The 25,954-nt window shown below is 42.3% G+C and overlaps 1 protein-coding gene across 1 annotated transcript; it reads right to left on the bottom strand.

The window, feature by feature from the left end:
• Positions 1-6,946: 6,946 nt before the first annotated feature.
• Positions 6,947-16,911, bottom strand: gata2a (GATA binding protein 2a; the record flags this gene model as incomplete). Its single annotated transcript, XM_083892756.1, has 5 exons — positions 6,947-7,246; positions 9,156-9,281; positions 11,436-11,581; positions 15,430-16,008; positions 16,683-16,911. 5 exons carry the CDS (start codon positions 16,909-16,911, stop codon positions 6,947-6,949), a joined length of 1,380 nt encoding a protein of 459 aa, XP_083748882.1.
• Positions 16,912-25,954: the final 9,043 nt, after the last annotated feature.

Raw genomic sequence — 25,954 nt, 5'->3', positions numbered from 1 at the left:
AGTGTGTTTCAGTGAGAGCTACCGTGTTTCAGTGAGAGCTAGCGTGTTTTAGTGAGAGCTAGAGTGTTTCAGTGAGAGCTAGCATGTTTCATTGAGAGCTAGTGTGTTTCAGTGAGAGCTAGTGTGTTTCAGTGAGAGCTAGTGTGTTTCAGTGAGAGCTAGCGTGTTTCAGTGAGAGCTAGCTTGTTTCAGTAAGAGAACTTGTGTGTTTCAGTGAGAGCTAGTGTGATTCAGTGAGCGCTAGCATGTTTCAGTGAGAGCTAGCGTGTTTCAGTGAGAGCTAGTGTGTTTCAGTGAGAGCTAGTGTGTTTCAGTGAGAGCTAGCGTGTTTCAGTGAGAGATAGCATGTTTCAGTGAGAGCTAGCGTGTTTCAGTGAGCGCTAGCGTGTTTCAGTGAGAGCTAGCGTGTTTCAGTGAGCGCTAGCGTGTTTCAGTGAGAGCTAGCTTCTCAGTGACAGCAGTGCTGACGTGTGAGTACCTCGTACAACCACACTTAAAGAAACCTGAACTATCACAAACACTGACCTTGTCAGGACCGGTAGTCCTCATGGAGAGACCCAAACCTAGTCCTTAATGAGGCAGAACCTCCTTTCTGAGGAACTGGTTTAATGGTTTGAACTGTGGTCAGGTTTAAGATTAAGGATAAGGCTTTGTTTAGCCGTGTGTGGATAGGTGTGTTCTCCAGGGAGCAGCTATGGAGTCGCTGGACTGGCAGACTGCTGTATTATTTTTGGGCAGGCTGCTCCTTCCCTCTGGAGGGCCTCATTGAGGAGCGTTGGCTCTCTCCGTCGCCCCCTCTCAGGCCTCGGGACTCCAGCCAAGCCCGGGGCCGAGCAGCCTTTGCTGCTGGCAACACAACAACAACAACAACAACAACACACAGCCCCGCCGTACCCACAGCTTTGCTTTGCTGTACAGAAGCAGCGGCGCGACACAAGCTCACAGATGGCGAGACGGCTCATTGGCAGCGAGGCGTTACGTTCTCACTCGTGTTCGGCAAGAAGATCACAGCGGCGTCGCAGTCACAGTCCTCCAGTCCTGTAGCCGTGTGTGTCAGTGTCGTGGGCGCAATGAGGAAGTAAACGCTGAAACGAGAGCAACGGCTGCACGAATCACTGGGGTAAATATTATTTACCAGATTCTAGCTGTAAGAACCTACAAGTGCATCAATCCAGAAGCAGAAATCACAGCTCCAGTCAGACCTGGTGTTAGCATGCATCAGTCAGTTTGTTTACATGACATGAAATAAAAATAATTGCTGTGCTAAAATACATTTAAACACGTAATTGCGCTAAATCTAATCTCTGAAAGTCCGACTCTAACACACCCAGATAATGGGATTGGGAGTGAACCGACTACGTGTAAACAACGTTTACAGAGTTGGATTCAAATTAACCTCGGTGCTCTGTACACAGCACCGCTGGTATATTTAAGGAGTGACGTGTGACTCCGCTACACTAGGTGGCGCTGTGTTTCAGCTTGTTAGTAGTAGGTGCTGTACAGTCAATCAAGGAACCAACCTTTTAAAGGATAAAGCAGAAAGTTAAGTTTGGTTTCCGCATGGATGAGGCCTCTGGCATTTTCCAGTTGACCTATGACCTTGCAACACAAAACAGCTACCTGGTGGCTAGCTTTTAGCATGTGATGGAATTCTTTAAGCTGATGGAGCATAAATTTGGTTTGGTCCAAAAATGTCCTGGTCCATGTTCTTCTTCTTCTCATAGCTGGATAAAAGTCGGATAAAAATCGGATAAAAGTCAGATAAAATTGGAAAAGTCAGATAAAAAGTCGGATTAAAGTCGGATAAGTTAGATAAAAGTAGGATAAACGTCGGATAAGTCTGATAAAAGTTAAATAGAAGTTGGATAAATGTCAGATAAAATTTAAAGTCAGACAAAAGTCGGATAAAAGTCAGATTTGGATAAAAGTCGGATAAAAATCTCAACTTTGGATAAAAGTCTGATAAAAGTTGTATAAAAGTTGTATAAGTGGGATAAAAGTCAGATAATGGGTAATTCCATTTCAAAACCTGCGGGGACCACAACATGGTCTGTGATCTTAATCGTGATCGTGTTTTAAATTCTGAACATGAACTATTACATTAAACCACAGATACAAAGGCTCCTGTCATTTATTAGGATCAAACTGAAACACATCAATACGGTTTTTGTAAATAATAATGAAAAACTTAAGTCAAGGTCAAATTCTTGCCTGGTGATTAATCCTGTTCATGTCTTTGTTGTAATGGAAAATAGACGCAAGAACTCCAGACTCCAACAGAGTCCAAGAGTCAGGTTTTTACAAACGACTTAAACTTCAATCTAATTTGACTTCATTAGAACGTATTTGAGAGTTGTTGTGGCCGCGGTGGAGCGAACGCCGACGAGCGAGCGCTGCGATAACAGCGCGACGACCACGTAAATCGCTGGATAAATATTATTTCCCAATTTGAACCGATCAAACCTCTGGGGGGGGGGGGGGATCAGTGGGGAACCCCGGCACCACAGCAGTCCCGCAGATGTGAGCTGGATGGAGGGGGTGGTGGTCCACTTTTAGATCAGACCGTTTAATGGGACGGTTTGTGGGCCGTGGGTGTGCGAGGGCCACGCTGAACCCAGCCACGATGACCTCCCATTGGCCCCTAATCGAGCGCAGACTCATTAGTCGCTGGCTCTGTTCAAAGTTTTCTCCTTTTTTTTTATATATATATTCCGCCTAATCGTCCAAAATGGGAGGGAGGGAGAGACAGAGGAGGCAGAAACAAGGGAGGGGAGGAGAGTCAAAGACAAACAGAATAAATGGGAGAGCATGAAAAAACGGTGGAGGGGTGGGGGGGGGGGGGTGAAAGACAAACAAAACAAAAGAGAAAGAAAAAGAGGACGAGATGAGGGAGAAGCAGAGTGGACGCCTGCTTCCTGGCAGCTTCAGCTGCGAGCACATCTGTGTGCAGAGAGGTCTGAGGCAGAAACCCCACGTGTTTGCTCAGGTCGCCTGATTGCCTTTCCTTCCTCTTCACTCTCCCACTAAAGACCCGCTGTCCTTCCTCTCACTCCAATCACAGCGGCCAAGAGAGAGAGAAAGAGACGAGGAGGAGGGGGGGAGAGAAGGGAGGAGGAGGAGAGGAGGAGGTCTACTCCGACAAGAGAGCGAGAAAACGGCTTCCACTGAACTCATGACTCAGTGTTTGTCACAGAGAAGGAAAAGTGCTGCTCAGGAATGTGGACACAAATGTGTCTTCAAACCCACCTTCGATTGCAGGGTTTTGTGATTGGACCTGAGGCGACAGATAAAAGTCGGATAAAAGTCGGATGAAAGTCAGATAAAAGTCTGGTAAAAGTCTGATAAAAGTCGGATAAAAGTCGGATAAAAGTCTGATAAAAGTCTGATAAGTCAGATAAAAGTCGGATAAAAGTCGGATAAAAGTCAGATAAAAGTCAGATAACAGATAAAAGGTCAGATAAAAGTCCGATAAAAGTCATATAATTGGATAAAAGTCGGAAAAGTCATATAAAAATCGGATAAAAGTCTGGTAAAAATCGGATAAAAGTCAGATAAAAGTCAGATAAAAGTCGGATAAAAGTCAGATAAAAGTCCAATAATTGGATAAAAGTCGGAAAAGTCAGATAAAAATCTGATAAAAGTCTGGTAAAAGTCAGATAAAAGTCAGATAAAAGGTCAGATAAAAGTCATATAATTGGATAAAAGTCGGAAAAGTCAGATAAAAGTCGGATAAAAGTAAGAAGAAATTGGATAAGAGTCAGGAAAGTCTGATAAAAGTCAGATAAAAGTTGGATAAGTCAGATAAATAAAAAGTACGATAAAAGTTACAGACCTTCAAATCATCGATCAAGACCCACCTGTTACTGTTTTCTTTTATTTTATTATTCTGTTTTAAGCGTCTTTGAGCGTTTGGTAAATACAAATTTGATTATTCTTATTCTTATTAGATGCTTTTAAAGTGATAGTTGCCATAACAGAGAACGAGCACAGGAAAAAAAAGATTTTAGTCGATGAATCTTTAGAATATACAGTATGTTGACACTTTTTCTCCCTATTAAACAGTAAATGTAACAAGTGATCCGATCCACCCTTGTGTTAAAGTGACACAAAGCAGCATTTGCTCCCCGTAGAGTTGATATTGTGGTAATCTAGGGGACTGTTTATGTCGTAGAGTAGAAAACGGTGACGAATGACCTTGTTTTAAGTTGTCATCATAAATGACCTTTTTGTGTTTCCTTTGATCAGATCTGGGCTTTCCCTCGCCCTGTACTCAAATACAAAATGATGTCATCATAGATGTTTGCATGATGAACAAAATGTTGTTTTGTTGTTTCCACCAAGTCTGATGTAAACATGTTTGTTTGAGAAATAAAGAAATAAAGAGGAGCTTGAGTGAATCAAAGGCCTCGTGGCTGCACTGAAATAGAACAAGAACTCATCTGGTGCTCAGAGCTCACTGCGGATAAATGAAGATATGAGTGCTGTTGAGAGACTCAAACAATGTGTGGATCTACCGCGAGTCAGACTCGAGTCAGCTGAGGAGGCGGAGTCTCCTGCTGCTGCTGCTGCTGCGGAATGTGGACAAAACGCGTCCAAAAACCACCTCCGATCGCAGATTTATGCAAATCGGACGTGAAGAACAGAGGCGACTGACGCTGAAGAGGAAACGTGGCGTTGGGTTATTTGGTTCCACAAGGGTGTGAATTAGTGTTTGTTTGTGTTTGTGTTTGTGTTTTTCTTTCCCCCGTCGTCTCTCCGTGCATGAGCATGTGGTAACGGTGCATATGTATGACTGTGTGTGTGTGTGTGACTGCGGAGGAGCCTGCTGTCTGGGTGCTGTGGTCCAGCCCTCGGGGGCCTCAGCTCCACAAAGAAGGCCTTCTCTTAACAATCACAGATAGGAGGAGGAGCCTGACCAACGCATTACCACGCTTAAGGGATCACAGAGCTGTTCCCGATGCATCTGATATCACTTATGATTCGGATAATCACGCAGGCCTTTTGTTAAGAAAGCACAGAGTTTTTGGGGATCGATGCAGAGGAGGAGGCGGTGACTTCATTAAAATTTGGATAAAAGTTGAATAAAAGTCAGATAAGTCTGAAAGAAGTGGGATAAAAGTCGGATAAAAGTTGGATAAAAGTCAGATTCGGATAAAAGTCAGCTAAAAGTCAGATAAACGGTAAACAAAATTCAGATAAAAGTAAGATAAAAAACAACATAAAAGTCGGAAAAGTCAGATAAAAGTCTGTTAACTCAAATAAAGGTCGGATAAAAGTTGGATAAGTCAGGTAAAAGTCAGAAAAAAGTCAGATTCAGATAAAAGTCCGATAAATGGTAGACAAAATTCAGATAAAAGAAAGAAAAATCGCATAAAAGTCGGGAAAGTCAGATAAAAGTCGGATAACAGTCGAATAAAAGTCAGCTAACAGTCAGATAAACGGTAGACAAAATTCAGATAAAAGTAAGATAAAAATCGCAGAAAAGTCGGAAAAGTCAGATAAAAGTCGGATAACTCAAATAAAGGTCAGATAAAAGTCATGTAAAAGTCAGAAAAAAGTCAGATTCGGATAAAAGTCCGATAAATGGTAGACAAAATTCAGATAAAAGTAAGAAAAATTGCAGAAAAGTCAGATAAAAGTCGGCTATCAGTCGGACAAAAGTCAGCTAACAGTCAGATAAAAGGTAGACAAAATTCAGATAAAAGTAAGATAAAAATCGCACAAAAGTCGGAAAAGTCAGATAAAAGTCGGATAAAAGTCAATTAAATGGTAGACAAAATTCAGATAAAAGTAAGAAAAATCGCATAAAAGTCGTAAAAGTCCGATAAAAGTCGGATAACTGAAATAAAGGTCGGATAAAAGTCAGATGAAGAAGGAAAAAGTAGAAGCTAAGAGCTAAATAAGAAACACTAGCATGCGTCTGAATTAGCATTATTTTTGCGAAGTTTGTTTTATTTATTTTTTCGCGCTGACGAGGAGACAGATTTTCTTAAAGAATTGGGATTGATCGTGTGAAGACTCGGAACTAGCCACAGATAATCACGCAACCTTTTGTTAAGAAAGCACAGAGTTTGGGGATCGATGCAGAGACGGAGGCAGTGACTTCAGTATTAAACTTTATTTACTTTACTTTTGTGAGATGGAAAAAAACAAAAAAAATGATAAAAACATACAGCTTCAGGGCCTTTTTTTTTCTTCTCTAACATAGGTCAGTGTTTTCCTGTTTTTTTAAACGCGATAACCGTGAAATCAGAATCATAACATGAACGTTTCCACGCGTCTTTGACGGAAAAAGCTTAAAGAGTGAAAATAAATTATCGTAGCAATAATTATAATAACATCAAATATAACAACATTAGCAATTAAGCATTTATAAACACTTTATTTACGGTGTCTTTTTTTTTTTTTCGTTGTTTTTTTTTTCCTTTTCCATAAAAGTCCATTATTAAAAACAGGTGAGCATCGTCGTGGTGGTGGTGTACAATCCAGCATGTGAGCGGGGGGGAAGCAGTGGTTTGTGGGTATTGTAGTCTGAGCGGTCAGACAGTCTTTGGACCTCCAGCACTGAAGAGTCTGGACGGTGAAGAACAGCGTTTTCTTCTTCTTCTTTTAAGACCTCTCTCCTGTTTCAGGGGTCACAGAGAGGTGTGGGTACCAAAGTGACTTAGTAAAAATGAGCAACAACAAAAAAAAGAAAAAAAAAAAAAGAAAACACAAGCGTGTCCTTTCACCGGAAAACGCCCCGCCCCCTTTTTGGTCCACGTCACCGCTAAAGTCCTGCTCTGTGGCGTTTAAAAAGTCCGACTGAAGACGACCTCCTCTTCTTCTTCTCTGAACACTGTACAGCGCGGCGGCCATTTTTTTTTTTTTTTTTTTTTTTTTATAGTGTTAATGGCTGTTTTTGAAACGGCTCCGACCGAGCAGAGTCACTTTGGGTCGGCGGGCCTCAGTGAGGCTCCGCCCACACCGGCGAGCGATTGGAGTGGTGGGGGTGACCGAAGGACGGATGAATGGGCGTGGGAGTGGGCAGCATGTGTCCCGAGTGGCTGAAGGGGGGCAGGTGACCCATGTGGGTCATGTGGCCGGCGAGGCCCGGCGCGCCGCTGAACGGAGAGGCCTTGTCCTGCATGCACTTGGAGAGCTCGTCAAAGCCGTCCCCTGTTCGCTTGTTCCTCTTGGACTTGCTGGACATCTTGCGGTTGCGCGTCTGGATGCCTTCCTTCTTCATGGTCAGGGGTCGGTTAACCTGCGAGAGGACAGAGCGGCACATTTAGATCACGACGACAGACCGACGCCTCACTGACAGCGCTTTGTTTCCCCCCCCCCCCCTCTCTCTCTCTCTCTTTTAGCTCCACACTGAACTTGTTCATTCATACTAAAAACAGATTTAAAACGGATTAAAATGATTGATTTGATTGTGAAACTCATCAAGTTTGAATTATACTGAACTAAATAAAAACAACGTTTGGTTTTTTTCTTCTTCATGACCTGGCAGGTATTATTTTTATATGCAATATACACTGTCCAGTCCAGTAGCTGTCTTTCGGCATGCCAGGGTCTCTGCAGGTTTCAACATGTCAAATTTAAGACTTTTTAGGACTTTTTTAAGACCATAATGAATACAATTAAAGACCCATTTCAAATCCGTACTGGCAAAAAAGTACAAAAGACATGAAGGAAAATTGGAGCCACAAATCGTTGCACTTGCAATCCGCAACACACCGCGGCGCGCGCACAGAACACTAGCTAGTGGTGCTCGATAAATTGTCACCGGGCAGCACAGGTGACCTACTTTAGTTCCGTGTTGTAGTTTTGTTATCGCATCCTCAAAAACAGAAACATTTCAAAGCGAGACTGAAGTCTATGCATGTTTTAAATAAAAGTAACGTTTATAGATATTTAAGACCTTTCAGAATTCGATTTAAGACCTTTTATGAGATTTAAGACCCCGTGGATACCCTGGCATGCTAGCCAAGACGCACTATTTGACGTCAAGGATATCGTTTACGTCCTGGGTGGGTTTTGTCAAAAAAAATAAACGCAAGTAGCAAAGCAGTTGCTCACAATTCAAGTTTTAGTGTTTCGTGTTTCTCAAAATTGCAAAGACCCAATTTGTGCTGGCTGGCTGGCTAGCTAGCTTTGGTGGTGGCTAGCTAGCCAGCAAAAATTAAGAATTATTGTTTACATCAACTTAAAATAATCAGGTCATAAGAAGTAACTTCATTTAGATTCTGTGAAGTCAGATTCTGGGCTCACCGAGACAATTTGTTTGTGTTTTCCGTTAAAAGTCACACTTTTATTCATATTTAATCGAAATAATCATTTTGCCCTTTGGTCAAAGAAAGAAGCAAAGAACCAGCAAAACTGTTTTCAGCTGTGCTAACATCACTGCACAAGGGTTTTCTAATCATCCAATAGTCTTCTAACGCCATTAGCAAACACAATGTACCATTAGAACACTGAAAAATGGGCCTCTATACACCTATGTATAATCCTATATTCCATTAAAAAGCAGCTAGAATAGTCGTTTACCACATTAACAATGTATAGAGTGTATTTCTGATTTCTATAATGTTATATATGAACCCAAACATTTGAACGGTAGTATGTCACATTTCAATTAGCCTCCACGTGTATTTCCCCCTCACTTTGCATTGAGTTCCACCATGTGTGTGAAATAAGTGCTATAAATAATCAGCAGCTGCTTTGCATATACAGCTCCATTATCACAACTGGTCAGTGGGCGTTTTCAGTGGCTTTTGTCAAACAGAAAAAAACCGTCCAGGCTGATATGAATACATGGGCATGAGGAGCAGGTTTGGCCTCAAAAGAGCAGCTTCAGACAAATCCTCATCAGTGTAACCGACGCCGGGTTTACACTGAATGACAGTTCCGCCCCTGCAGCCTCTCCTGGGAGACACGCCCCCCATTGAAAGAACCATGGATTAATAAAATAAAAAAAAAGAAAGGGACAGAAAGAAAGAGAAGAGAAGACAACCGGTGGGTTCAGCTCCACAGACTCAACCTCCCACTTTCTCTGCGCTTAAATCGATAGAAACTGTCCGCCCACTTGACCAGTTAACGACCAGCAACACCTCCACACCTCCCACCCGCATGTGTGTGTGTGTGCGTGCGTGAGTGTGTGTTTGACTTACATTGTGCAGTTTAAAGTAAAGACCGCAGGCGTTACACACCGGGTCTCCGTTCCCGTTGCGCCTCCACAGAGTGGTGGTGGTGGTCTGGCAGTTTGCGCAGCAGGTGCCCGCGCGTCTCGCTGCGGACTGAAGGAGGAGGAGAAGAAGAATTAGAGAAATCATGAATAATCATCATAGAGGAAGGTCAGAGCGCGCGAGGTCACGCTCATACACGCGCGCGTAAATCTTAACTCAGTTTTTTTTAAACAAATATGGACAAACAAGTAAAAAAGACGGCGCGCGCACTGTCCTTACGTTCCAACTTTTACGCACAACCACGCGCTCGGTTTTTGAACATCAAAGGGAGCGACAATCTGAGCCCTTTAAACGACTTAACTCCTCATATTAGAGATAAATCAATTACCGCAATCACATTTTCTTATTTGCGCCATAAAATATGGAGACACATGTCCTGTATTGGCCTGTCCGTAATTATCGATTGTGATGGATTTACAATAAAATAAATAATAATAATGAAAGAAAGAGTATTATATTAAAAAGTAATAATGGAGGCTTTGTATAAACCCTGCATTTATCCAGAGAGCGCGCGCGCGCTGCGTCCTGTCTGGCTCTGTGCGCCTCCTGCGTCCATTGCGGATCAATTCTTCACACATAATAAGAAACATTAGCCTTACATGCAACAAGCCCGCGGCTTTTTTTTTCCTTCTTCTTCCCTTTTTCTTTTCCTTGTAATTAATTTCAGGTTTCACTTTTCTGGAAACAAACAATCATGTTTGCGCGAATATGGAATAATAAATGCGCGCCGGGAGTGCGCACAAAAACACGGGAGAGGAACGCGCGTCCATTTATTTTCCAGCTCCCTCCCTCTCTTATTCTCTCCCTCTCTCTCTCTCTCTCTCTCTTCACACATAAGCGGCTCCTCCACTGTTGTGATAATCTCTTTACAGTCGATGTCAGTCTGGACACAGAGAATGCAGCGCGCTGGTTGAGGGCGGAAACAGCCGGGAGCTCGGCTTCCTTATCTGGGCCGGGCAGATATCCGGATAGGAAACAACTGGATGCCCCCCTTTGAACACACAACCCCCCGAAAAACACTTGAGCTGCAAATGCACCAAAAAAAAAAAAAAAAAAAAGCGCACAGCCAACATAGGAAAAAAAAAAAAATCAATCTAATGGCGGAGGCAGAGGTGGACACGCACGAAATAACCTCATTTAAAATAAAACCTCGTTTTTTATTATAATTATAATAATATTATTGTTATTATGATGATTTGAAATTGCACGTCGCTGCAGATCCACTGATATCAGCGAGATTATCTGCAGCTCTCGTGTTAATGAAGTTCATCAAACTCAAAAAACGCAGCTATATTTATAATTTAATTTATAGAACATCGATTGAAAGCATTATCTTTATTTCTGGGATTAATATTATTAGAGGTGAATTGTATTGGGTCGACCGATGCGAGTTTTAAAGCCCGATATTTACAAATCAGCAGAGTGAACGCGATAAATGATTTTTTTATAGCTCCATCTGATTTAAAAAAAAAAAAACGCACACAGTCCAATAATAAACAAACACTTATTCAATATCTATACATATATATATATATATAAATTGTGTGCAGCGTATATATTTAAATTATATGATTAAACGCATGGAAGTTTTAATTTAATGCACTTAAAGCTTTTATTTCCTATTTAATGGCGTTATTTTTGCTCCATTATAAGAATAAATGGTAGCATTTACAGTCGCTGCTATAATAATCTTTATTTGTAGCAATAGATTAATAGAGGGAGTTAATTTAATTGCTGCTTAGATAGATAGATAGATAGATAGATAGATAGATAGATAGATAGATAGATAGATAGATAGATAGATAGATAGATAGATAGATAGATAGATAGATAGATAGATAGATAGATAGATAGATAGATAGATAGATAGATAGATAGATAGATAGAAAAGAGCAGCTGCGGCTCATCGTGGTCGGTGTTCAGTGAAGCAGCAGCAGCAGCAGCTTGGGCTTTGGTATCAGTAACAGTATCAGGAGTAGCAGCAATAATGATAGCAGGGACAATGGCAATAGTAGCAGTATTGTAACGGGCCGTGAAGGCGGACCGTCGGGGGGTGAGAGGCACAAACAATTCCAGGAAGATCATAGGGAAAATATAACTTTCCTGGAATTGTGCTGCCGGCATCTGCTTTGTGCTCATATTTGGGCGCCGAGTTTAGGCCCAAAGTGTGTGTGTGTGTGTGTGAGTGTGAGTGTGAGAACTCACCAGTCTGCGTTTGGGCTTGATGAGCGGCCGGTTCTGCCCGTTCATCTTGTGGTACAGTCCGCAGGCGTTGCACAGGTAGTGGCCGGTGCCGTCCCGTCGCCACAGCGGCGTGGAGGTGGCACCGCAGTTCACGCACTCACGGCCCTCTGCGTAGAGTTCAGGAAGGGGGGGAAGACGGGGGGGAGAAATTTTATATAATTAACAAGTTCACCGACGTCTGAAAACACACATGTAAGGAAATTCGTCTGTTTTAAAAAGGCAGTTAATTGTGGGTTTTGAACTGCGTTACGGTCCCGAGGCTGAGAGGACGCAGAGGGGACCATTGTGGAGGCAAAACACACATATTTATGAAAATATGACCTCATCTACGTTATATTATGACGCAAAAGTGAGAGTTTAACTGCATGTGAACTTAAAACTGTCGTAAAAAGTGGTCTCCGTTTGCTAATAGTGTTGTTTCAAATGGGAAAAACGGCCCCCAATATGAAGTGGAATCTGTCTCTCTGGGTGTATATATATATATATATATATATATGTAAGCTGATCCAGAGCGGTTTGCAGGCCAGAGAGAGACAGCCAGAACATGTCCAGAGGTGTCCAAACAAGAAGGAACGAGGCTCCGCCATCAAATCAGGACTGCATTATTCATCAGATCGGCGGGGCGACCATGAGAGGAAACATAAGTGTGCGGTGTCTCGATGTGGCTGCTGCTGCGGTCTCGGATGAAATCGGACACTTCATCATCACCATCATTATTATTATTATTATTATTGTTATTATCATCTACATGTGTGTGTGTGTTAAGGACAGAGCTGGAGGCAGATTTGTGAGTCAGAATCCTCAAAGGTTTCCTTGTCTCATGTAAATGTATGGATATTTTTTCTCCCCTCTCTCTCTCTCTCTCTCTCTCTCTCTCTCTCTCTCTCTCTCTCTCTCTCTCCTCTTTTCTAATCTTGATGACCACAGTTTCACCCATTCACGCCCATTTACTCACCCATTCATCACCATGTGTGTGTGTGTGTGTGTGTGCAAACCACATATTTTTTAACACCCGTTTACAAGCTGCTGCTGCTCAGACGTCAGGGAACAAACTGGGATTGAACCTACAACCCTCCACTGAGCCACTACTTCTACTTATATATATATATATATATATGTATTTATAATGTAAATATGTGTAATTATTATATACGAGACAGACTTCAGGGTTTAAACGTGCAACTTTAAGCACTTTTAAAGACATTTACGACACAAATTACGACGTCTACATGTTCAAAAATGATTGTTTCTTTTGGTTTTGGTTAATGTGCACACAAAAAACACACACACACACACACACACACACACACAACCCAGAAATCATAGTTTAAACAGTCACAGTCACGACCTCAGACGAGGTCCAGATGGAGCCGTTTTCATTTAGACTCTAATAAGCAAATCATTAAGTCAGATATTTGTGCGCGGGGCTTGTTTCGGTGTCACGGTTTTTTCGAGCACTTTCTCCTGGAAACATTAAAACTTTCATAAAAAAATTCCTGCAGGATTTCATCGAAAAGTGTGTGAATTGTGTGCGTTTTCTGCTCTTTAACATCTATAATATGTTGGTTTTTTGCTTTGCTTTGACCCCCTCTCCTCCTCTTCGCTCTCTCTCCCTCTCTCATTAAATAAATCATTGTGGGTCAGAAAAACCTGCTTTCTCTTCTATCTCCTCACACTTCAAACAACCTGTTTGGCTAAACCGACCAATTCATTTAATTCAAGTCTCTCCTCCCTAGAGCATCCAACTCATTATTCCTGTGATAATGCTCAGCGACACCCAGAGTCCCACCCTCGCCCCACAATGGAATCTGACCTGAGCGACAAAAAAAACCTATGTTCCTTTTGAAATGCATCTCGCTGATGCTTCTTTTTCTTTTTTTTTTGTTGTTACCTCCCTTTTAAAGCATTAAAGTGGGATTGTTAACACTTTAAATATTCACCAGAGCAGTGACTGGGTGTATTGTGTGTGTGTGTGTTACACAATGCAGTGTTGAAATAAAGAATAAAAAGTTTTCTGGTTTTCGCCGTCGCTGAGATAAGAGCTCTTTTTATTTCATTTATTTAAACCGATATGTTTGTGTAACTGAATCACGATTCCTTTTTAAAAAGTCACAGTGGGGAACGTGTTTTTGAACGTTTGTGCCCAGGTGAATTAGAGAGAGCACACAATGACTTGACTGAATGAATGAATGAATGACTCTAGACTATAGTCGTCTACCTTTTTGGTCCATTAATCCATAAAAGTACAACAGCAACAAGCAGCAGGAACAATGTGGGGAAATTACAGAGCCATTACGACGAGACCCGAGTTGTTTTCCAAATGTCTGCACGTTAGCGTCAGACGGCGATATTTCTGCACGCCACGCGTTTGTTCTCCAGACGCTCAGAAAACACCACAGTTTTATCGTTTTATAGTCAACAATCAGCAGCTGTGATGGTCTTTGTGTTATTTCACATCCCAATATTATGATTTAACTAATCTGTGATGTTATTATTGTGAAAAGGGATAAAAAAAAACACACAATATTGGTGTGGAAAAACTTGCATTAAGTGGTGACCAGCTCACCAACACGCAGTGCTAGTGATTTAGTTTTATTGACACTATTAAGTTGCCACAAGGGGGCGTCGACATGTTTAAACACACTCTAGTAGGACTTTTAGGTGATTTATAGTGATTTTATTTACAATTTTCTCAATATAAAAAAGTGTTTTTGCAAAGATATTTTCTGATCATTAAAGTTTGTTTTACTTAGATGTAATCTTTTTTTTAAAATAGTAGCTTTTAGCGCTTTCTTTTATATAAATCGCCAACTGCGCAAATACAAATTATCGCAATAATATCGCGAAACGCAATTATTTTCGCAGTCAGCTTACAGATCGTGGGCCACAGAGAGTCTATGTTTACATTTTATATTAAAAACTACGACATTAAAGCACAGTTTTATACCGTTTTTTGAAAATTAGCACCAATACGGACGACGCGATTTACAGTTATCGCAATTATATCGCGAATCGCAATCTTACAGAGTCTGGAACCTTTTTTAAAAAGTTATAATTATTACAATACTGACATGAATTGCAACTTTTTATCCATACACTTTAAATATATATATATATATGTTTTATATGTCTATAATTACTGCAATTGCATCGTGAATCGCAATCATTTTATGTTTACTCGCGATTATCGTGGCGATATCGTGGAATCGCAAAAAAAAAATTTAGGATTTTTTTTTTTATGTTATTCTGTGATGTATTCCTGTCTCGTGGATCCACAGCAGATCTGCTGCGTGGACTTTTTTTTTTTTTTGCATCCATTTGTGTGTGTGTGTGTGTGTGTGCAGCCAAGGCCGAGCTTAAATACACAAACAGCAGGACTCTGTCGCCTGTGCTTTGTTAGCACTGTGGAGAGAGAGAGGTGGTGTGTGTGTGTGTGTGTGTGTGTGTGTGTGGTGGGGGGGGGGGGGGGTGTAGGTCGTGATTTGTTCACTTGGAGGTTTACAGGATATGGCAGGAGCCAGGGCGTCGTGACAAGCTACTTTTTAAGTGATTCTTTTTTCTCTTTTTTTTTCCCCCCCAACACCACATTTAAAAAAACAACAACCAATCGCACGAATAAGACGCCACGTGACACAGACTGAGCATAAGAATAAGAGTGAGATTAAGGAGAAATTATGTTTAAGGTGTTTTTCTCCATCTCTTTGTGTTTGCACTTTTATTTTTACTACAGTTTAAACTCAATTAAATTTTCAACTGCAGCCTCATACAAGTGGACTTTTTAACAAATAGTTGGCCCTCCAGATTATAATCTGCAGCAGTTTCACCCACTGTGTGCAGAGATTAAGACCAAAACAAAACATGTCTATAGTTTCCCCAGTTTTTGGTACAACAAACACATCATAAATAATAATAATAATAACTCAGATTAAATGTGATATGTGTGGGAGAGACTCACCTGAGCTCGACCTGGCTTTGCTCTTGCACTTGGGCGTAAAGCTGGACGGGGATCCGCCGAGCAGGCTGCCCGGGTGGAAGAGGCTGCCGCTGTAGTCGTGGTGTGAGGGCAGCGTGTAGGCCGGGTAGGTCGGGATGGGGTGATGCGTGGCCGCGGCCTGGCTGTTCATGGAGGCCAGGCCGCTGCGCAGAGGGCTACAGCTCTCCATCTTCATGCCGTCCGTCAGCGGCATCTGGTAGGACTTGATGGACTCCTTCTCGTCCATCCTGGTGGAGGTGGAGGTCGGCGAGGTGGGGCCCGGGTCCGGGGACACGTCCTTCGGCGGAGTCGGGGGGAAGCTGTAGAGGTGCGGGCTGGAGTGAGACGCTGGGGTGAGCGACGACACCGGTGCCGTGCCGGTGTTGCTGCTGCACGGGTAGCCGGAGCTGGAGGGGTGCAGGCCGGGCTTGCTGAAGTGGCTCACCGCCCATGCGTTGTGGTGGTGCGCGGCGGACAGCGCAGCTTTGCCGGGGTCCAGCCACGGAATGCCGGGGCTGTGGATGAGGTGTGGCCGGCAAACCTGGTTCCCAGTGAGACGAGCTGCAATCCGAGACATTTAACACACATTTAGAACACATTTGGAATTCGTATTTCTTTTTAAATTCTTCGCAAAAACTAACCTGGTAAATACTCCGACATTTAGTTCCAACAAAGTTCTGGCAGTTAATTTAAAATAAAGACACTTTTTTCTGACTATTATCCAAACAAAACAAAAAATATTCCCTTTGAAATGACAGCGATGGTGAAGATAACGGCGCACAGACGCAGCTCAGGTCAGGACGGTATCTTTTCATCGGCTGAAGCTCTCGGACAAGAACATTTGCGGTTTTAATTTTATATCCGGGAAGTGCCTCTCTCTCCCCCTCTCTCTCTCTGCCTGACTCTGTGTGAGCGAGTGTCTCTCTCCCTGCAGAGCCGCTGCCCAAACAGAGAAGGCTTAAATGACATATTTCCCTTTCCCCTCGTTGTCATTTGCTGTAAAATCCCTTTTATGTTGCGAGGATCGGCCCAGAAATGCAAACAAGGAGGCTTCTTTTTACGCATGAACTGTCAGCGGGGTTAAAACCCTTATACAAGACACACAGACACGGATAATGGAAGCTCTGTTTGCTGCTGAATTATATATATATATAAATAAATATATATTTTAACACTTAAAAAAAAATAATAATAATAATGTCTTTGCAGCTGCAGCAGCATCTCCACTCTCTTACCGTGCGCTTGGCTGTAGGTGACCCTCGCCCTGGAGTTGGTGTAGTACGGATTCCCTTGCGAGTCCAAGTGGTTGAGAAACATGTCCACCTCGTCCTGCGGCAGTAAAGGCGCCATGGGCTCCATGTAGTTGTGGCTCAGAGTGTGGTGGTGAGAGTCCGGGTGCTGGCCGTTCAGCACTGCGTGATGGTGCGCCATCCACCGAGACTGGTCGGCCGCTGCGACCTCCATGGCTGCTCCTGCGCGCTGGGGATGCGTCTCCTCCGCGCGTAAAATGTGTGCGTCTGGGTTAAATGCGTGCGAGTCCAAAAAATGGGGTTTGAGGGGGAAAAAAATATCCTTTTTCTGTGGAAAAAAATCGGCTTGTGTTTATTTATTTATTTCAGAATCCTTATAAGAAGCAGATCTCCTTCCCTTTTTCTTTTCTCCTCAGGACGGAAAACCTGCAACGGGAGGAAAAGACAGAATAAAAAATGCGTTAAATCTTCTCCTCTGATGGGTTTTTTTTTATCTAATCATAGCCTAGAGTCCAGAAATAAACTTCTTCTGACTACAGTCGACAAACAGCAGCAGCAGCAGCAGCAGCAGCGCACTGCAGAGGACTCAGCAGCGCGTAAACACACACACACACACACACACACAGAGACGGTCGTGTCCTCTTGATACCTGTTGTTGCCTCTGAATATGATCAGCTGACGGCGGCGGAGGAGGATGATGATGCGTATTAAAAAAAAGAAGAAGAAGAAACCTCCTGATCCGAAGTGAACAAGCGCTCATGCAGGATCTTTAATGAGATGTGGCGCAGACTGATGCGGCTGGCGCCAGTAAATTCCCATATCAAGCCCGGCGGGGGCGGGGCCTCGCGCCGGAGCCAATCGCGCGCGGAGCCCGACACAATTGGCCCAGTGCGTCCCCACGCTCGCCTTTCAATTTCCATTTCTCTACGGCGAGGAACTCAAAGAGTCGTCACTCAGCAGAGTCATTTCTCTGGAGTCTTCCGCCTCCTTCTTCTTCTTCTGCCGTGAAGGTCGACAGTCGGCCACTGATGATGATGATGAGGATGAAGATAAAGTGCTTTTAGCGCCACTTTTCAGCACAAACAGACATTTTTTTTTTTACATCTGCGAAATTATGAATCTGGTGGATAAAGAATGTGTGCGCAATAATCCCGCTGCACTTTCCATGAAGTCAGAGCCGTTTGTGGATTATGTAAATATTATAATAACATGTATTGTATTATGTTGTATTTTTATAGCCAGAATCAGTTTAATTGTTAATTTTATTATATTTTATTATTGTCTACCTCTTATCTATATCTATTTAACATGCAATAACTTTATTTTGAGGGATTTTTGGTGCAGAGAAATACACTAACAATGTGAAAAAGTCTGGATTAAAGCAGATTAATTTAATAGAAACAGTGACTTTACAGTAATTCAGCTCAAATTAAATCTTAAATATATTAAAAATGAGATCATATATAAGAACAATATACAGAAAAGTCTTATTTTTATCTTATTTAATGGTTTTTATAGTCATATTTTGTTTATTTTTGCTGCTGCTGCACCTATAATTTATCCAGTGTGGGGTCAGTAATCTAATCTAATCTGATCTGCATGGAAGGAAAGTATTTCATTTGATTTGTACATGTAAAAAAAAAAAAGTGTGTTTCAATCTGTGATTATCTCGTATCAAAGTGGTTTAATCTGCACTGATCAATGTTAATGTTCCATATACCATGATGGAGTCTCGCGTCACGCGCTGTAATCCAGAGTGTTGTTTTTCGCATACCGCTGTTGTGTCAACAAACAGCAGTTTTCAGCACCTTCTAAAACCAACAGAGGAGGAGTCGCTTTATGGCCCCGAAATTGGGCCCTTTGTTGGGGGGGGGGCTAATTGTCTTTAATTAGTAGCGCAGCATTCTTCCTGAGAAAACAGGGGGTTTGTCTCGAGGACAGAGCAGTCAAACACTGTTTGCATACTAATGGCGCCGCAGACTCACTCGGCGGCACCAGTATGATGAGGGGCTGGGATGGGCGCGAGGCCCCAGAATAAGAAGAACAAAAAAAAAAACAACAACAACAACAACAACAACAACATGTTGGTGATAATCAATAATCAAAGGTGTCTCTTTTAACGCCCTCGTTTAAAAACAATAGACACTCCAGGGAGAGAGGGAGCGTGAATATGAGGCCACTTCATTTCATTCATCTGTGAGCACGTGAGGACATTTTAAGGTTAAATCTGATGTGTGTGTGTGTGTGTGTGTGTGTGTGTGTGTGTGTGTGTGTGTGTGTGTGTGTGTGTGTGTGTGTGTGTGTGTGTGTGTGCGTGTGTGTGCGTGTGTCTGTTACCTCATTTGTGCATAAACAGCTGACCTTGTCAGGACCAGTATGGAGACCACAAACCTGGTCCTAATGAGGTAGAACCCCCTCCCCAAGGAAGTTTAAGATTTCAACTGTGGGATAGCTGTCCAGATTAATACGTCTGTTCTTGTTTGTGCACTTTTGTGGGGACCAAGTGTCAGAACCAACGTTAAAATACAGCTATCATTATTCTCAATGTGTAGAGACATTAGATTGAGATGGAGCGAGAGATAACGTGGATATAATTATTATTATTTAATCTATTCTTATTATTATTATTATTATTATAATTAGTTGTTCCATTTTCTGCAGTCGAATACAGTAGAACAGTATTTCCCATTTTACTCCACGTACCACCAGAGAGGATGCTCACGTACCACTGCTGGTACACGCACCACAGTTTGAGAACCATGGGATTAAAACTATAGGGAGTAAAGACATTTAAAGGGTTGGGTTTTTTTTAAAGACCTAGATTTAGGATTAGCATTGGGTTAAGGTTAAGATAAGGGGCTACAGGGAATACATTAGGTCTATGAGTGTCCTCAGATGGAATGCTGGGTGAGAATGCATGTGTGTGTGTGTGTGTGTGTGTGTGTGTGTGTGTGTGTGTGTGTGTGTGTGTGTGTGTGCTGCGAGTTGAACGTCCTTTTTCAGATTCCAGTCAAGTTAGGATTAAATGTGATCTGAATTTAGGCTGAGATTGGGGTTAAGATTAACTTGATAAAGGGCTATATGGGAAACAGTTATGTCTATGAGTGTCCCCGGATGGAATGCTGCGTGAGAATGCATGTGTGTGTGTGTGTGTGTGTGTGTGCTCCTAGTTGAACGTCATTTCTGAGATTCCAGTCAAGTTAGGATTAAATATGAGCCGACTGTAGGCTGAGATTGGGGTTAAGATTAACTTGATACAAGTGTCCCCAGTAGGAATGCTGCGTGAGAATGCATGTATGCGTGTCCGTGTGCTCGCGCCACTGTTGGATGTAGCAGAACGTCATTTCTGATTTTCCAGTCAAGTTAGGATTTAATGTGATCTGAAGTTAATCTGGACTGGGTTTAAGATTAACTGTGTTATAAATCTTTGTTTACAAGAAGAGGAATTACAATGCGGTGTCCTTACAAGAATACCTGCGCAAACAAAGGTGTGTGTGTGTGTGTGTATGTATGATTGACAGGGAGTGATTTAGCCACGGAACGGGCTCGCCACTGCGACGCCAAGGTCTGACGTCACACGGTCCGCGGCACGGCGGGTGCGCGTTTTTTTGCGGAGGTATGTCACGTGACGTGAAAGCCCTGTGATCTGTGATCAGACAAATAATCAATAATTCTCCAGGTAAAGAGGAGGAGGAGGAGGAGGAAGAACCTGCACCTCCTGCTCACAAAAGTCCACCAAGCATGCAGGATTCATGCTCTGCTGGTCAGTGTGTGTGTGTGTGTGTGTGTGTGTGTGTGTGTGTGTGTGTGTGTGTGTGTGTGTCAGTCATAAGTCATTAAATCTGTGGCATGTGGCCAGTGGTCGAGAGTTTGACGAGCTCAGCCCTTTGAGCTCCTCGTCAAACTCCTAAAATCAACATATGAGTGCAGTGGGCAGCAGGTCTACCTGGATCACTCACATTCCAGGGCAAAGAAGCCGTGCAGCTGGCAGGTGGAGCGCCACCAGCACACTCACTGTACGCTCATGCGTAGCTGTATGCAGTTCCACAACATGGACTCGCCACAGGAAGAACACCCACGGCCGATTAAAGGTCCAATATGCAACATTTACAAGGATTTATTGACAAAAATCAAATATACAACCCATACGTATGTTTGTTTACGTGTTTCATTATCTCAAAATAAGAAGAATAATCCTTAGAATGAGCCTTTTATATGTGCTTTAAAAGCAACGGTCTTGCTTTACATAGGCGGCCATCTTGTGCCGACACATTTCTATACACACTTTGAAGCAGTAGCGTACTACTATACAAAAAAAGAGACTTCCTTTCTGGTCTGCAAAGGCCACCGTAGATCCCCAGAGTGGAAGAGTCCTGCATTTTCTTTCTTTTTTTCGCAATAATGTAAACACATTAGTCCGACTAAAATCGAGCAAGTCTTAGTCGGACTAGCTCCATTTTAGTCTCCACCTCCGTAGGAGAAGCTAGTCTTAGTCCAACTAATGTGTTTACATGACATTAAGAAAACAGAATTACTGTCTTAGTCCGACTAATATCAAGCTTGTCTTGGTCGGACTAGCTAGATTTTAGTCTCCACATCCGTAGGTGGAGCTAGTCTTAGTCTGATTAACGTGTTTACATGACATTAAGAAAACCAAATTATTGTCTTAGTCCGATTAAAATCAAGCTCGTCTTAGTTGGACTACCTTGATTTTAGTCTTCACCTCCATAGGTGGAGCTAGTCTTAGTCTGACTAACGTGTTTACATGATATTAAGAAAACCAAATTACTGTCTTAGTCAGACTAAGACAAGCTCGATTTTAGTCTCCACCTCCATAGGTGGAGCTAGTCTTAGTCTGACGAACGTGTTTACATGATATTAAGAAAACCAAATTACTGTCTTAGTCCGACTAAGACAAGCTCGATTTTAGTCTCCACTGCTGTAGGTGGAGCTAGTCTTAGTCTGACTAACGTGTTTACATGATATTAAGAAAACCAAATTACTGTCTTAGTCCGACTAAGAATTGCTTGATCTTAGTCTGACTAATGTGTTTACAAATTACTGTCTTAGTCCGACTAAGAATTGCTTGATCTTAGTCTGACTAATGTGTTTACATGACATTAAGAAAACAGAATTACTGTCTTAGTCCGACTAATATCAAGCTTGTCTTGGTCGGACTAGCTTGATTTTAGTCTCCACCTCCGTAGGTGGAGCTAGTCTTAGTCTGACGAACGTGTTTACATGATATTAAGAAAACCAAATTACTGTCTTAGTCCGACTAAGACAAGCTCGATTTTAGTCTCCACTGCTGTAGGTGGAGCTAGTCTTAGTCTGACTAATGTGTTTACATGATATTAAGAAAACCAAATTACTGTCTTAGTCCGACTAAGACGAGCTCGATTTTAGTCTCCACTGCCGTAGGTGGAGCTAGTCTTAGTCTGACTAACGTGTTTACATGACATTAAAAAAAACGAATAACTGCAGTTTTTCCATTAGATGTCAGTCATTCTTGCACACTGGAAACTACGGTCCTGGCTCTACTCGGCTCGACGACTCCTCGACGTGTAGCGCTGTTGCGTGAAACTGCAGCGAAGTGACTGTTTTATACGTGACGCAAACGAGTGACTCGTAAAGCGGTCGTTTTCGGTCGGTGTAAATGAATCATTAGAATCAGTTCATTAAAAACGGAAATACGACTTAACGTTGGCTCACGTTTGATGGCAGGCTTCGAGCAGTGGTCGCTAAATAAACAAGACTATTTTAGGCATTTCCTTTGCTACATGTTGAAGATTAACCCAATGTTTTCAGCATTTTTGAAGTCTTTTTCACTGATTTACAGTTTCGGCGTCATTTGGTTTGATTCTTGCGTCGCACTCATGACCAATCAGTGGCCGTCAGTTTATTGACGTCGTATTTTAGCAATCGGCTCAGCTCGCTTGGAACCTCGTCTAAAAAAAAAACACTAGGTACTGTGGCTGATGGAAAAGCAAAAAAAACGAGTAGAGTCGAGCTGAGCCGTGCTAGAACTGTATGATGGACAAGGGCCAAAAGTAAAACTCTTTGGAGTTTTGATGCTAAATGAAGGCTAAATAGGGTTTTAAACGTATATTTAAGGGGAGGGGGGCAGAGCTGCAACCTCATCCATGAATAAAACAGTGACTGCAATTACCCAAAAACACTGTAATTGATAAATAATTAATTGTGATTTAGATCTGTGACGTTCCCAACCCTTATAAAAACTGAAAAACCAAGAAACAACCCAACACACTACAATATTATGAATGAAACACCATCGTAGCTTCTATAAAAAGGTTCCTAGAAATTGGCTCCAAACGAAGGGACAATCAAAAGATACAAAATAATGGTGGGAATGTTCTGGATCCAAAGACTCAAATCTCCGGTGTTTTGAGGAACAGTAAGTGAAGGACCTCCACCAGGAGAGAGTTCCATCCAGAAGGTTGAGAACAACCTTACGGGGATTTGTCTTTATCTACCTGTTTGTTCCCATTCTTGACACATTCTTGGTATCATGTCAGGGTTGCTAGCATTGTTGCCTCACAGCAGGATGGTCATCGGGCTAAATCCCAGTTTAGACCCAGTGCCTTTCTCCTATGGGATGTGTGCGCATGGGATTTTAATCTGGATATTCCAGTTTCCTACCACAGTCCAAAAAACATGCAGATAAGGTTAAGTGGACACTCTAGATCAGACCGTAGGTGTGAATGTGAGAGTGAATGGTTGGTCGTCCAGGGTGTGACCACGCCTTCCGGTGAGTATATTTAGAGAGTATGAAACACTCAGGATATTGACATGCAAAGTTAAGCTAAGGCCATAGTCAGACTAAAACAGGCAACTGGACAATTTGCAGATTCTGAGTATACATGCGGAGGAGTCACAAACACAAACGGCGAGATGGATCGTGCTGTGGTTCTCGCCCATTTTAGTGGACTAAAATCAAGCTAGTCTAAGTCTGATGAGCTGGATTTTAGTCTCCACCTCCATAGGTGGAGCTAGTCTTAGTCTGACTAACGTGTTTACATGACACATTATCCAACTAAAATCTAGCTAGTCTTAGTCGGACTAGTTCACTTTTAGTCTCCACTAGTCTTAATCCGACTAACGTGTTTACATCACATTAAGAAAACTGAATTATTGTCTTAGTCTGACTAAAATTGAGCTAGTCTTAGTAGGACTTGCTCAATTTTAGTCTCCACCTCCTTAGGTGGACCTTGTCTTAGTCTGACTAAAGTGTTTACATGATATTAACAAAACCGAATTACTGTCTTAGTCTGCCAAAGACTAGCTCGATTTTAGTCTACACCTCCGTGGGTGGAGCTCGTCTTAGTCTGACTCACGTTTTTACATGACATTGAGAAAACCAAATAATTTTCTCAGTCTGATTAAAATCAAGCATTTTAGTCTCCACCTCCGTATGTGGAGCTAGTCTTAGTCCGACTAACGTGTTTACATGACATTAAGAAAACCAAATTAATATCTTAGTTCGACTAAGACTAGCTCTATTTTAGTCTCCACCGCCGTAGGTGGAGCTAGTCTTAGTCTGAGTAACGTGTTTACATGACATTAAGAAAACCAAATTACTGTCTTAGTCTGACTAAGACTAGCTTGATTTAAGTCTCCACTTCCGTAAGTGGAGCTAGTCTTAGTCTGACTAACGTGTTTACATGACATTAAGAAAACCAAATTATTGTCTTAGTAAGACTAAAATCGGACTACGAGCTTACTGTTTTATGGAATTGAAAGCAAAATGGATCATTTCCACATGAAATACTAAGAAAATATTAACAATACTCTCTGATGCAAAGGCAAGAACTTAAAGGATAAGAAACATTTTTAACATGTATGTATGTAGCTAAAACCTCAAAACAATTTAATAGAGGGAATAAATTGCAGCTTTTAGCCATTTGAAAACCAAGAAAACCAAGGTCCAAGTGGACCTTTTCCAAGACTTTTCCTGGAGCTATAACATGTCAGAGTATATAAACCTGCAGGGGTCAGTCTGCACCATGCTGCTGCTGCATGGCCATTGTTGTGAGCATGTTTGCCAAATGGATTACTCAGCAGGATTTAGCCCTGTGTAATTTATACCTTCATTAATCCCATTTGTATCTGTGCTGGAACAAAGGATGGGAGAGGGTGACGGCGGGTTAGGGTAGAGGAGGAGGCCATTTGGGGTTCTACTGTCTCCGTCTCCGTCTCTCAAGGACACGGCAGCACTATTGTTTTTGTTTGTTGCCATCCCAGAGTGGAGAGAGAGAGAGAGAACACTACTATCCCTTCTCTCACAAACACCTCCCTGCACTGCTGCCGGGGCGAGAACCGCACGCGGTAACAACTGTATCGCCGTGCAGCCGCAGTCGCAGGCTAATGAACAACAAGATTATCATTCCGATCCATGCTGTTATTAAATGGGATTGGCTTTATCTACCTGTTTGTTCCCATTGGGCACAGTCATCCATCATTATCCAGGGTGTGTGTGCGTGTGTGCGTGCGTGTGTGTGTGTGTGTGTGTGTTGTGAAGAGCCACAGTGGGGCTTGTGAAGATAAGCAGAGCCACAGAGAAGAGAATGACACAAACCAGCTGAAGCATTATTGTCCCCTTTACTCACGGCTAATTAGATCGAGCCGGGGCACCGGGGTGGTGGTGGTGGTGATGAGGGGGGGTTTATAGACACAAGCACCCAGACACAAGAGCATCTAACTGCAGAGAGAAGGGCCTGCATGCTGCTCTGAGAGCAGCACTTAGACGGCCGTTTAGAGAGTTTGAGCTGGGAATAATGACATTTCAGACCAGGAACAGGCCATAATAAGAATAATAAGAAGAATAATAACAACACATGGTCTGCTCTGCACACATGAAACAAAGGGAGATTATGGAGCATTTGCAGGCTGTCAGGGCTATAAATACACAGAAGAAGAGGCTTCCTCCAGGCTGTGGGTTAGAGAAACTCAGAGAGAGAGATTCATGCACAGCTCATTAACGTGGTGAAGAGTTCATTCATGCAGCCGTTCAGCCATTCATTCATGACACTAAAAGGCATGGGATGACTTATACGTTTCCTGTCATGATATGGCGATCAATAAATATGCTTTAATTTTACTTTTATAGATTCTTAACGTACAGTAACGTATTCATGGGTATTTTGTTTTCGGAGTTATGGATAGTGAGGAAACGATAAACTGATTTTTCTAATGTATAATATGAAAAAAATAGATGTTACAATGTTTTTCTGTTACAT

This window comes from Microchirus variegatus (genome assembly GCF_963457635.1).
Source record: "Microchirus variegatus genome assembly, chromosome: 7".
Taxonomy (NCBI): domain Eukaryota; kingdom Metazoa; phylum Chordata; class Actinopteri; order Pleuronectiformes; family Soleidae; genus Microchirus; species Microchirus variegatus.
This window is presented reverse-complemented; position numbering and strand designations above follow the sequence as displayed.